Here is a 14,148-nt window from a genome sequence, read left to right on the forward strand (position 1 = left end):
AATATTCCAGTTACTGAAACATTGGGAATATTCCGTTTACATGGTAATTAATCATTCAGGATATCTGGATCAAACCAGCGACGCACAGAGAACATGATGACGTAATTCCCGTCATTTCTGCTTCTTCTTCCTGTATCCAAATTCAAAACAAATGCTGCTTCGCCCAACTTTTCTCTCTCCTTCTTGTAAATCTTCTATCCCGGTACTTTCTACCGTCTACAAATGCAGAAATGTTCATATCCTTCATTACATTTATGAAGTGATTAGTCCAGGATTCCTTGTGAACAGAGCATGTGCAGAAAACAAATTCCTGTTCCGTTTGATGGGGATATTCCGTTACGTTTACATGACCCAATATTCAGGTTTTAAAAGGAGTAACCCAGGGCTCATATTGGGGTTCATAAAAACTCGAATATGAGCAAATTCGGGTTATTCAAAGGGGTTATTGGTGTTTACATGGCCGTGCAAATTCGGGTTATTGCCAATATTCAGGTTTTAAAAGGGTTATTGATGCATGGAAACACAGTAAATGATCTCCACTGACTGCACTATTAGAAGCAATTGCACCCCATTAATCCTTATGGAAGGGGGTCCGTAGGATTGCCTGCATGATTTGAACCTGCTATGATCAGATTCTTTTTTACACCATAAACAGTATGAACAGATGGGTACTAACATTTGAACCTGGTCCTCCATGTAAGATCAATTCAGCTGCATGATACTTACTGTTCATACAGATGGCTGTATGTTTCAGGACTTTATTTGAGTGAAAGTACATTTGTTCCTCTCAGATTACAATCAACGTTCAAAGTGATCAAATATGCTAATAAACGGGGATGTGACGGTGGTTTGAAACCCCAGCCCTGTGATATAAACCAGGCTGTGGATGTGTCCGCATTCAGCCTGTGGGTAAAAAAACGCAGACTTGCAACAATCCCCGAAGGTGGTAATAAAACCTCTGCAGCGATAACAAAGCGGGCACATAAAACCTGTTACACAAGGCACATACTCAGCACATCTCACGTCCAGACTCTCCACCTCCTCAGGAACCCTCTCTGAGAGGAATCATGTCAGTTATTTACGCTCAGATTCACTTCTCCTGTTTTTGGGTCTTCAACTTCTGTCGCAGGTACATCTGATAGGGAAAATGTCCTTGAAAAAGTCCATAAATCATCCGTTTACAGAGAACACCCTCTCTAAGGTCCACAGACACTCTCTGTCTTCAAATCCTGATTCTGTATCAAGAACCATAAGATGCATCTCTTACAGGTACAGAACCATCAGAAAGGCATGTACATGTTGGTCTGGAGCAGCGGTTGAAAGAGCCATATTGAACCAAAACACAAAAAACAAATATGTCTGGAGCCGCAAAGAATGAGAAGTCTTGTATCAGCCTTAGAATGAAGGCAACATATGCTGCATGTTTCTATATTAGTTAGAACTGGGTCCTCGGCTGCAAATGTAGCTGCTAATGTCTTTCCACTTTACTCTTTTTGTTACGCAAATTTATGGAAGAGTATTAGGGTATCAGGGCCAGGCAGGAGAAAAAAATAATAATTTAGAGGAGCAAGATTTTTTTTTCATTATGCACTTTGAGAAAAGAGAAAAGTCGAAATGTCGAGAAAAAAGTTGAAATGTTGAGAAAAAAGTCGAAATGTTGAGAAAAAAGTCGAAATGTCGAGAAAAAAGTCGAAATGTCAAGAAAAAAGTCGAAATGTTGAGAAAAAAGTCGAAATGTCAAGAAAAAAGTCGAAATGTTGAGAAAAAAGTCGAAATGTCGAGAAAAAAGTCGAAATGTCAAGAAAAAAGTCGAAATTTCGAGAAAAAAGTCGAAATGTCGAGAAAAAAGTTGAAGTTTCGACTTCTTTCTTGAAATGGTATTTCAACATTAACCTTGACATTTCGACTTTTTTCTCAAAGTGCACAATAAAAAAAAAATCTTCCCCTTTCAAATATCTTTTCTCCTGCAAGGCCCTGATACTCTTCCGTACAAATCTTTGTGAACAGAAATGTTTCATTTTTACAGCATTGGAAAACGTTAAGAATGTTTGCTTCATGTTTTCCTACAGAAACCAGATTAAAACAAAGAACATTTTTGAAAAAGCTCCAGGGAGCCACTAGGGCGGCGCTAAAGAGCTGCGGGTTGCTGATCCCCGGACTGGAGCATTCAAGTGTACGTTAACACAATGCTCAAGGGAAAGACATCAGACATTGTCTTATAGAAGCAACTGTTGCTGTATACTGATAATGAAAGGGTTACAAAAGTATTTTCAAACTACTTATATGTTCAAACATTTACAGTTAAACCTCAGATTCTGCAGGAAAAGGGCAGGTTCTGTCCTGGACCTGGGGCCGGATTCACAAAACATTCTTAAGGAAAAAAGTCTTCTTAAGTGTCATTTTTTTCTTAAGTTCAGTCTTAAGAAGAAAAAAGACATATTCTCCAAAAAAGGTCTTAAGTATTTTCTCTACTTTCTTCTTAAGTTTCTTCTTAAAAAAAAACTTAAGAATAAATGGTATTCTTGAAATAAAAATTCTCAAATTTGTTCTTGACTTTTTTCTTAACTTTAAGACAACCTTGACCTGTCTTAAAATGTCTTCTGTGAAAAGGTAATAATAATAATAATAATAATAATAATAATAATAATAATAATAATAATAATAATAATAATAATAATAATAATAATAATAATAATAATAAGCCTTTAATATAACCTTTTTCAACACATTTTAGACTAGTTTAGACTAGTAGGTCATAGTTTGAGGATATACTTTGTAATTAATTACACAAAGAGCCTGTTAACTGTTTGTTAGCATGTTAGTTAGTGTGGTAGTTAATCATTATTAATTTTCCCCAATAGTATTTTTTTCTCACATTAATCTCATCCACCAGAACCTTGAAAAGTTCCTGCATCTCTTTTTCTCCTTCTCCATGTTTAGTGAGTGACTGACGGTTAAGACCAAACTACCTATAAATGTTGTTTGTTGGCGCCTGCAATGCAATGACATATTTTAAGAAGTTCTTAAGTAGGAAAAATAAGAAATTCGTAAGAAATTACAGTTCTTAAGACGGTTCTTAAGAAAATATTGAGGAATTGCACTTAAGAACTTTTTTATGAACATCTTAATTTTAGATCTTAAGACATTTCTTAAGATCGTTCTTAAGAACATATTGGTGAATCCGGCCCCTGACGTACTTTAGCTGAAACCAGGAGTATCATCCACTGTTTCAGCTGAAATCACTAGTTTTAAAGCTCATTCCACGCTCCATTACATATCCAAACTGTATCGGACCTGCAGGTCTGGATCTGGACCCTAGTGGTCTGTAGAGGACCTGCAGGTCTGGATCTGGACCCTAGTGGTCTGTAGAGGACCTGCAGGTCTGGATCTGGACCCTAGTGGTCTGTAGAGGACCTGCAGGTCTGGATCTGGTCTCTAGTGGTCTGTAGAGGACCTGCAGGTCTGGATCTGGACCCTAGTGGTCTGTAGAGGACCTGCAGGTCTGGATCTGGTCTCTAGTGGTCTGTAGAGGACCTGCAGGTCTGGATCTGGACCCTAGTGGTCTGTAGAGGACCTGCAGGTCTGGATCTGGTCTCTAGTGGTCTGTAGAGGACCTGCAGGTCTGGATCTGGACCCTAGTGGTCTGTAGAGGACCTGCAGGTCTGGATCCAGACCCGTAGAAATGTATGAACATTAATTGGTTTGTAGTTGATAGAATATGGATAGCAAGAGAAGATTTTGAATTATTATTTTGTTGTTAAAACAAGTGTATGAATAAAAAAGCCTTCAGATTGATATGGTAGAATAGTCCAAGCGTAAAATGTTTTTCTGGAATAATCCCGGAACTGTAAGGGTTTTGCTCCCTGATGGGTCCTAGCAGTCAGCTGCTGCCAGACCTACGCTACTGCCTCTAGGGTTCACCACTGCTACTCATGTATGTGTTGTGTGACCATTTGAAGATATTGACATGTAGAAGACATGGTTTCAGGCGGCCATTATACACCATGATACTCTGCTACATGGTTCCTGATGAGTTCATGGTGTTACCCTGTTCACAGATGTTACTCTGCAGAGGTGTCTTCAGTATTCACATTCATTACTCAGGTAGAAGTATAGATACTAGAGTTTAAAAATACTCCTGTACAAGTTGAAGTATCAACTCAAGTTTTTTACTCAAGTAAAAGTATAAAAGTACTGGTTTCAAAACTACTTAAAGTATAAAAGTAAAAGTAATGTAAGGGGGAAAAAAGCCATTAAGGACAAAGCCATTGAAAATGAATGCATCTTAGTATAATGCAAATATATTAAAGAAGCATATATGTGTACTATTGAGTATTAACATGTGTTTCAGAGAGCAGCAGATATGATGACTAGTTGCCTATAAGTATTGTAATGGTGCAAAAAGTCAAACTTCAGAGGCATGTTATCATTTATCCTAACCTTTATTGGAATGTACATCCAAGTTTAGTTGCAGGAATCTGAGGGAACGGATGTAAGAACAAAACTGGACAAGAACATCTGAAACAACCACAACCAAATTCACTCTATCCGGATGGAGCAATTTAACTGGATAGTTTTTATTTAAAGGCCCAAATGAAATAGAGTAACGAGGCTGTTTTTAAAATGTAAGGAGTAAAAAGTACAGATAATTGCGTGAAAATGTAAGAAGTAAAAGTAAAAAGTCGTCTGAACAATAATTACTCCAGTGAAGTATAGATAACCAAAATTTCTACTTAAGTAAGGTAACAAAGTATTTGTACTTCGTTACTTGTACTTGTACTCTGCTAGTTTGTTCCAGATGAGTTTCTTACAGTGACCGACAAGGGCCAAACGCACTGCAACGGCCTAATGCGTCTCAGTTAAGGAAAACGGCTTCAAGTACAGAAACGATTCAAATTCACAAACTCAAAACAAGGTACAAAAAGAGGAACGTGGTGCAAATGAAAAAAACCTGCTGCAAAAAACAAAGACAAATGCAGCATCATCAAACGCTGCAAATAGAGAAACTCTTCATAACCGGTCACTACAACCGGAAGTGCTCCAAACCTGCAGGGGGCGCTCTCGGCCGAGACCGAACAGCTGACTGAACCACAGTTACGAAACGATTCTTTATTCTATTTTACACTACTGTTTAGCATGAATCTGTTGGCTGGAGATGTCTTTAAGGCTTTTGATGTTATTTTAAAAACTAAATCAATAACATTATTGGGGGCATGTCCAAGAACATGTTGAACTGGACTGGGACCAAGAACCAGGGACTCGTGTGAGTTGAATGTTGGGTGTAGTCTCCGTGTAAGAGGCTGTCCTTGTACTTTTATGGCTTGGTGTTCGGTGAACTTGGTCCTGCAGCAGAATATTATGGTCTGTAGTGCAGGAATGTGATGGTGCTCAGGTGAGCTGTTCTGTAGTGAATTAGTGCCTCACCTTTTATGCCCGTATATCATAAAAATGGTGTTTGGGGTCGCGTTTGAGATATGGCCATCACAGATGTTTCTGTGAGGGTATTGTGTCTTTGTGTCAAAGTCACTTTAGTTGGATCACCTGTGAATGTTTGTTTGTGCAGTGATGAGCATCACTGATGTGATTATCATGTGTGGAGTCTGACTTTGGTCATGTGACTTACATTCATTCTCTATCTGATGAGCATGTAAAGTGCATTTGTATTGTGCCAGATCATATTTGAATTACGAGTTGCTACTTGTGGTTTTAGTAATTATTATTAAAACAAACATTTATTATGAAACAACTAAAACAAACATTAAGAGTCTGGATTAACCTCGGTATCTACAACCACCTGCGACTGGCTGAGAGACTCCGCAGGACAATTCCACCAACAAGAACCAAACCCTGCAGGAATTCAATAGAACTACTGAACTAAAAGTCACAGCAACACCATTAACGTTCCATGAGAACAAGAAGGATCGGCCTCCACATCCTACACAAAAACACACAAATGGAAGTTAAGCCACAAATTAATGCAACCAATTATGACGGTCTAAACCGAGCAACGGCCACAAACCTAACAAATATTTACAGATGCAACAGAACGCCATGACGGTAAGTGTTAGGAGTAAATGCTGTTAGTGAGTTTCCACATGTCTCTTCTTTCAGGCAGGCTAGAGAGATTGTCCTGGGCTACGAGGGCCGGCTGACGAGAACCAGAGGCTACCAGACCGCCGGAGCTGATGTAGGTACAATTATCAAACTGGAGCACTTTGAGATTCTCAGTAATGTAAAGTACATTATAAATATTAAAGCTGCAAGCAGCGATGAACGGGCCCTCCACCCTTGTGCACGTTCAGGCTGCAGTGGAAGCTTGTATGACTTGATGTAGATTCTTCAGGCCTGGAAATTTAGCGGATGAAACAGCCACCACTCTCTATATCAAACCATTTAAAAGTTATGGCAGAAAGTAGGAACTATCAAATATGGACCAGAATATGGATCAGATTAAAGGGGGGGCACGCTTTTTGGCGTCTATCGTTGCCATGGTAACGCTTTTGACTGAGAAAAATAATGAGCGTCGTCACAGGATAGAGACGCACATTTTGATGTATAACACACCTGGGTGCATGTTACGGTTCGGGTGAAGAAGCGGCCGAAGAAATGGCATAAATTGCGCCAAAATTACACGATTAATTCAAAATAGCAGACTTCCTGTTGGGTTTCGGCCATGGCGCCAAGAGACTTTTCTTTAAGTTGCGACATGATACAGGTGTGTACCGATTTTCGTGCATGTACGTCAAACCGTATTGTGGGGCTTGAGTCACAAAGTTTTCCGGGGGCGCTGTTGAGCCATTAGGCCACGCCCATTAATGTAAACCATTAAATATCACTTCTAAAAAGGATTTTATTTTAAAAAAGGATTTTATTTTAAAAACTCTGGACATACTTAAAAACACAAGACGTTTCGGTGTTCATCCAAACACCTTCATCAGTTGTTTGGTCCACAGGAAGTAGCTCCTAAAATCTAAAATCCTTTTTAGAAGAACTTTCTACCTGGATAAATGAATCTCCACAGACATTAAATATCACATTTTTCACCAGGCCTGGCTTGGTGCAAAATTTGGTGACTTTTGGGGCACGTTTAGGGGGAAAAAAGGCCCTCTACATATACAATAGGGCTTTCGCTACGGAAGAGTATTAGGTCTGGGCAGGAGAAAAATAAAAATAATATTTTAGAGGAGGAAGATTTTTTTTTTCATTATGCACTTCGAGAAAAAAGTCGAAATGCGAGAAAAAAGTCAAAATTTCGTGAATAAAGTCGAAATGTTAAAAAAAAAAGTTGAAATGTTGAGAAAAAAGTTGAAATGTCGAGAATATTGTTGAAGTAAAATGTCGAGAAAAAAGTCGAAAAGTCAAGATTAATGTTGAAGTACAATTTTATGGAGTAAGATAACTTCCAAAAAGATGTGTCCATGTTATAACTATTCGTATTCGTAATGATAAACATTTGTATGTAAATAAAAAAGTTGTAACAAAATTCTGCTGTCACACACATGAGTGATAAATTATTAGGGTTAGGATTGTTTTTATGTGAGTATGAATCTAAAAGCTGTGAGTGCAAAGTCTTGTGAATACAATTCTAATTTCTACGACTATGAGTTTTCACTGTGAATACGAATTCAAGTTTACGGGTACGAGTCGAAAAACTGTTGAAATGACGTCACAGGCAGGTCATAGCATAGACATATATACGTAGACGCCCCATCGAGTGCTGAGCAAACTGCCACATCCAATATGGCGTCAACGTCGCCGCCATATTGATGTTCAAGACTGCGCTGTAATACAAGTAAATTGACTTATTTTCATAAAGCGCCTTTCTACAAAGAAATGTACGTTTTACGTCTCATTTATTCATTCACACACGCACTAATATACTTGGAAACAGTTAGGCACCAAATATAATATATTTAATTTACTCAGATGGCAAAAATAAGAACTTTATTGATCCCACATAGGAGTAATTCATGTTATATCAGCTATAGAGAACAAGGTAGTGCCAAAAAACAATATATATCCCCCCTCACAAAAATAATAAAAATAGAGAAACATATTTTCTCATCAACAAAACAAATTTAAAATTTTTCAAATAACAAAATAACACATTTGAACCATTTTTCAGACAATAAAATAACATTTGAACCATTTTTCAGACAATAAAATAATTGAAAAATTCTGAAAAATAGTTAAAAAGAGTTGTGGAAGTTATCTTACTCCATACAATTTCGAGAAAAAAGTTGAAATGTCGAGAAAAAAGGCGAAATTTCGACTTTTTTCTCGAAATTGTATTTTCAATTCAATTCAATTCAATTTTATTTATATAGCGTCTAATACAACAGATGTTGTCTCTAGACGCTTTCCAGAGATCCAGAACATGAACATAGACATAAACATAAACCCCCGAGCAATTATTACATAAACAATGGCAGGTAAAAACTCCCCTAGTGGGAGAAAAGCCTTAAGCCAAACAGTGGCAAGGAAAAACTCCCCTTTAGGAGGGAAGAAACCTGGACCAGGACCTGGCTCATAAGGGGGGACCCTCCTGCCGAAGGCCAGACTGGGGGAGTCAGGGACGTCGACAGCACACAGCAGGCAGGTGGAAGCAGCAGCGGGATGACCAGAGGTGGGGGGGGGGGGGGGGGCGTCAGCAGCACACAACAGTCATGTGGAAGCAGCAGCGGGATGACCAGAGGGGGGGGGCTGCAGGCAGGCGGAAGCAGCAACAGCAGACAATCCACGTAGGCAGGTGGAAGAAACAATGGGATGACCAGAGGGGGGGGGGGGGGGGGGGGGGGCCGGGAACACAGGCCAGAACGCAGCTCCTGAGGCTCCGGCCTGCAAACATACACAAAAGAGAAAAAAGGGGGGCCGGCACAAGAAACTACAGGAACGATGGACAAAAATGATAGCTATGAGATATTTATAATAAATAAAAATGGTAATGGAGAAGAGAGGCAGGGAAAAGGAGAGGAGAAGAAGGGTGAGAGGCACCGCCCAGCGGATCATGTCGGTGCCCCCTGCAGCATAAGCCTATAGCAGCATATCTACCGCGAAGCTATATTTGAGACTAACTATTATAGTTTTGTTCTATAGCTGCGACTATGACTACTGACTCTAACACACTAAAGTTTACACTACCTAGAGATTTACCAACACCAGCTAGAGGTTTACTAAACACTAACTATAAGCTTTACTAAACATAAAGGTTTTAAGTTTAGTTTTAAAGGTGGAGGTGGTGTCAGCCTCCTTAACCCAGATTGGAAGTTGGTTCCAAAGTAATGGTGCCTGATAGCAGAACACCCACCCTTCAAATCTGCATTTGGATACTCTAGGAACTACGAGTAAACCTGCACCCTGGGAGCGGAGAGCTCGGCCAGGAACATAAGGCACTATCAAATCTTGTAAATACTGCGGAGCTAAGCCGTTTTGGGCTTTATATGCAAGTAATAAAATTTTAAATTGAATTCTGAATTTTACAGGTAGCCAATGGAGCGACGCTAACACTGGAGAGACGTGGTCTCTCCTGCTAATTCCTGTCAGTACTCGTGCTGCTGCATTCTGGATCAGCTGGAGCCTATTCAGCAAATTACTTGGACATCCTGCTAACAACACATTACAGTAATCCAGTCTAGAAGATACAAACGCATGAACTAGTTTTTCTGCATCCCTCTGCGAGAGGATTTTCCTAATTTTTGCAATATTACGGAGATGGAAAAACGCTATTTTACAAACCTGATTAACATATGGTTTAAACGACAAATCCTGATCGAAAACAACACCAAGTTTTCTCACAGTTGCACTGGAAGCCATCGCAACACCATCTAATCCCTTCCTAAGATGCTCTGGACCAAGAATGATAACCTCTGTTTTATCTGAATTTAGAAGCAAGAAATTTCTGGACATCCAGTCCTTGATGTCCGTAAGACATGCCTGAAGTTTAACTAACGGTTCTGTTTCATCCGGCTTCATAGACAAGTAGAGCTGCGTATCATCAGCATAACAATGAAAGTGTATGCCGTGATTCTGGATTATACTTCCCAAGGGATGCATGTATAAACTAAACAAGATTGGCCCTAGCACTGAACCCTGCGGAACACCATAACAGACCCTCGACTGTTCTGAAGAAACCTCATGTACATGAACAAACTGGAACCTGTCAGATAGATATGATTTAAACCAACGTAGAGCTGTCCCTTTAATCCCAACAACATGCTCTAACCTGTGCAGTAAAATGCCATGATCAAACAGTGTCAAAAGCAGCACTGAGGTCCAGTAAAACCAATATGGACACTAATCCCTTATCTGAGGCCATAAGGAGGTCATTCGTAACTCGAACCAGTGCTGTCTCTGTGCTATGATGCATTCTGAACCCTGACTGAAAGACTTCAAACAGATCATTTCTATACAAATAGTCACATAACTGGCTTGAAACTGCCTTTTCCAGAATTTTAGATACAAATGGAAGGTTAGAAATTGGCCTATAATTAGCTAAGGTGTCTGGGTCAAGGGAAGGTTTTTTAAGTAAAGGTTTAATTACTGCCACTTTGAAAACCTGTGGTACATATCCTAAGCTTAGGGATAGGTTGATTTGGTCCAGTATTGTCACATCAATAAGAGAAAAAACATTTTTGAATAGTCGAGTCGGGATGGGGTCTAACATACATGTGGTTGACTTAGCTCTATTAACGAGTGAGGTCAGCTCAGGGAGGTCTATAGGATCAAAACAGTCTAGAGTCAAGTCAGAGCGTAGGGAAGTCGCTAAAGCTGAAGAAACGCCCACAACCGGCTGATTGATTTCTTCTCTAATTCTTGTGATTTTACTGTTAAAGAAGCTCATAAAGTCCTCACTACTGAGAGCTGCAGGAATACACGGCTCAACAGAGTTGTGACTCTTTGTCAGCCTGGCTACAGTGCTGAACAGAAAACGTGGGTTACTTTTGTTATCCTCTATCAACGTTGAATAATAAGCTGTTCTTGCTTTGCGAATGGCTTTTTTATATACTATTAGAATATCTTTCCATTCACGATAAGAGTCTACAGACTTACAAGAGTGCCACTTCCTTTCTATTTTACGCACGCTTTGTTTCAACATGCGAATATCTGAATTGTACCAGGGAGTTAAGCTCCTGTGGCTAGAAACCCTCCTTTTCAAAGGAGCAACTTCATCTAAAGCTGAGTGCAACAGATCAGCAGTGTTACTAACAAGAAAATCAACATCAACATCAGAGGTAGAACCCAGGTCACTGGCCTCTATTGCTTCAGTAGAGGCTTCACTATTTTCCACTGTCGCAAGACGAGCAATGGTCTCCTTAAATTTAGCAATAGCTTCATCAGACAAATATCTGCTAAAATAATACCTCCTGCCCTGCACTTCAACATCAACAACATTCAATTCCAACGTTATTAAATAATGGTCGGATAAAAGGGAGTTAACAGGTGACACCAACAGACCATCAGTTTCAACACCGTAGGTGAGAACGAGATCGAGAGTATGACCAAAACAATGCGTCGGCCCGTCCACTTTTTGTGAGATACCCATTGATTCTAGAAGAGAATTGAAAGCTAATTTAAGATTATCGCTTTCAACATCCATATGAATATTAAAATCACCCACTATGATGAATTTATCTGTACTGATCAATAATCCAGAAAGGAAATCTGAAAATTCAGACAAAAACTCTAGATAAGCGCCAGCAGGGGGCCGGTACACTACCACTAACACAACTGGCTTCTCTGATTTCCAGCTCGGAAATTTCAGACTAAGCGTGAGGCTTTCAAACGTATTATGATTGCACTTAGGTTCAATTTTTGTTTGGAGACTGGAGTTATAAATTGCTGCGACTCCTCCGCCCCGGCCCGTGTTTCTAGGAATGTGATGATTAAAGTAGCCGGGCGGAGTTGATTCATTCAAACTAACATACTCTTCATCCTGTAACCATGTTTCTGTTAAGCAGAAAACATCACTCCTGCTCTCTGTGATTATATCGTTTACTAACAGAGACTTGGAGCTTAACGATCGTATATTTAGTAGTCCGCATCTAATTTTTCGGTCTCTTATTGGTACCAAATGTGCATTGGTTTTAATTTTTACAAGATTATTTTGGTTAACGCCTCTATAACGCCGCACCTGGTGAACTAGTGGAGGGCGGGGAACTGCAACTACTTCTATTTTGCTAGGCACCTGGTTAGAGTTACCAGTTACATCATGTAATCTTATAGTTTTGTTGGCAGGCGTTGGTCCTCGAGAAGCAGCAGAGAAGTGTGTTAAACTACAGCTCTGCATCCTGGCCTGGACCCTGCGATGTCAGGGAGAGGGTCTAATGAAACAGGCCAAATTACTAGAGACAAGAGCAGCACCATCCCGGGTGGGATGAATGCCGTCTCTTCTAATCAGACCGGGCTTTCCCCAGAACGTTTCCCAATTGTCAATAAAGGCCACGTCGTTTTCTGAACACCACCGATACAACCAGCGACGGAGCGAGAGCATGCGACTAAACATGTCATCGCTGGTCAGATTGGGGAGGGGGCCAGAGAAACCTACGGAGTCCGACATGGTTTTCAACATTAATCTCGACATTTCGACTTTTTTCTCGGCTTTTTGACTTTTTTCTCGAAGTGCACAATAAAAAAAAAATCTTCGCCTCTCAAAATATTTTTCTCCTGCATGGCCCTAATACTCCCCCGTACCTTCGCACTGTAAGTGCTCGGGCCCTAAAAATGGTATTCTTTCTTGTCTGGGTTGAAAACCTAGTTGCTGAGGCTGAGCAGGTTTAGTGATCCCTCGGGGGGAGTTATTGGCGGGCCAGCTGGACACGCCACCCTGCAACAGTCAATGTAAAAAGGACAGGCGACACCTCAAACCTGGGGGATCCGCCCCAACGGAAGAGAGGCTTCTGAAGGCCCAACTCTTTAGAAATGGTCTTTAACCAGTTTCCATTCTGCTGTGCAGCTCTATACACTAGTTTGTTTTTTTCTGGAATACTGTCATCCACCAGACTTCATGCAAATAAGCATTGTAGGAGGAAGCCAAAACTTTTGCATGTGAGTGTATTTTGTGCTTGTAGCTGCAATATGCTGACGGGAGCTTTTTCACTGCACTGCAGCAGCTTCACGATCAGAGCGAGAATGATAAAGCATGCTGGGTAATCTCTGTGCAGGCTGCTGATGTTTGAGAACACAGAAATATCAGCTCCCGTGCACGCGTGCCGTTACCACGGCGGAGGACAGACGGAGGGACCGGCTGCGCTGCACCAGCACGGCACAATCACTGGATTTATTACCCATCGTTACGGCTCAGCTTAATTAAAATGTTCATGCTGCTTCGCTCCATTTGAATAAATTGACTTTTAGTGAGCAGTCGGATGATCAGTAATTTACAGTGTTTTAGCTCTGAGTTAATTAAAAACCAGCTCAATGGCCCTGCTGACTTCATTAAGATCGTGTTTCTGATGTTGCTGTGAAATCAGAAGATGTGAAACCTCTTACATCGCACTGATCGTCAGACTCATGAGGACGTTTTCTGGAGACGTTCAGTTACAACTTCATGATGGATGTATTTCTTTATTCAGCCAGCATTTATACGTGGGCCGTACATGAGCTAAAAGCAGCTCCAAACACGTCCCACATGGTTCTGTGGGGACGGAGCCTGGCTGGGATCTACCTAGCTGGTTCCAACCATAGATCTATACGTAGACGCCCCATCCAGTGTTCTCGCCCGCTGCTGCGATACCTCAACTTCGCCGCCATATTGGATGTTCAAGACTGCGCTGTAAACTTATACAAGTAAATGGACTTATTTTCATAAAGCGCCTTTCTACAAAGAAATGTACGTTTTACGTCCCATTTATTCATTCACTCACGCACTAATATACTTGGGAAACAGTTAGACACCAAATATAATATATTTAATTTTCTCAGATGGCAAAAATAAGAACTTTATTGATCCCACATAGGAGTAATTAGGGCCCGAGCACCTTCAGTGCGAAGGCCCTATTGTATCTGTAAGAATTTTTATTATTATTTTCCTGACAAAAGGAAGGCCTTTTTGCCCCCCTAAACGTGCCCAAAAAGTCACCATATTTTGGTCAGGCCTGGCGAAAAATTTGATATTTAATGGTTTACATTAATGGGCGTGGCCTAATGGCT

General features: G+C 40.4%; 1 protein-coding gene across 1 annotated transcript in view; it reads left to right on the plus strand.

The window, feature by feature from the left end:
• Nucleotides 1–14,148, plus strand: part of LOC133419183 (transmembrane channel-like protein 3) — a 60,625-nt gene that overhangs the window by 2,143 nt on the left and 44,334 nt on the right. Inside the window, exon 3 of the mRNA XM_061708217.1 lies at nt 6,112–6,187. Within this exon, the coding sequence (XP_061564201.1) occupies nt 6,112–6,187 (76 nt within the window). The remainder of the gene's footprint in view (nt 1–6,111; nt 6,188–14,148) is intronic.

The sequence above is a fragment of the Cololabis saira genome, chromosome 2 (genome assembly GCF_033807715.1).
Source record: "Cololabis saira isolate AMF1-May2022 chromosome 2, fColSai1.1, whole genome shotgun sequence".
NCBI lineage: Eukaryota > Metazoa > Chordata > Actinopteri > Beloniformes > Belonidae > Cololabis > Cololabis saira.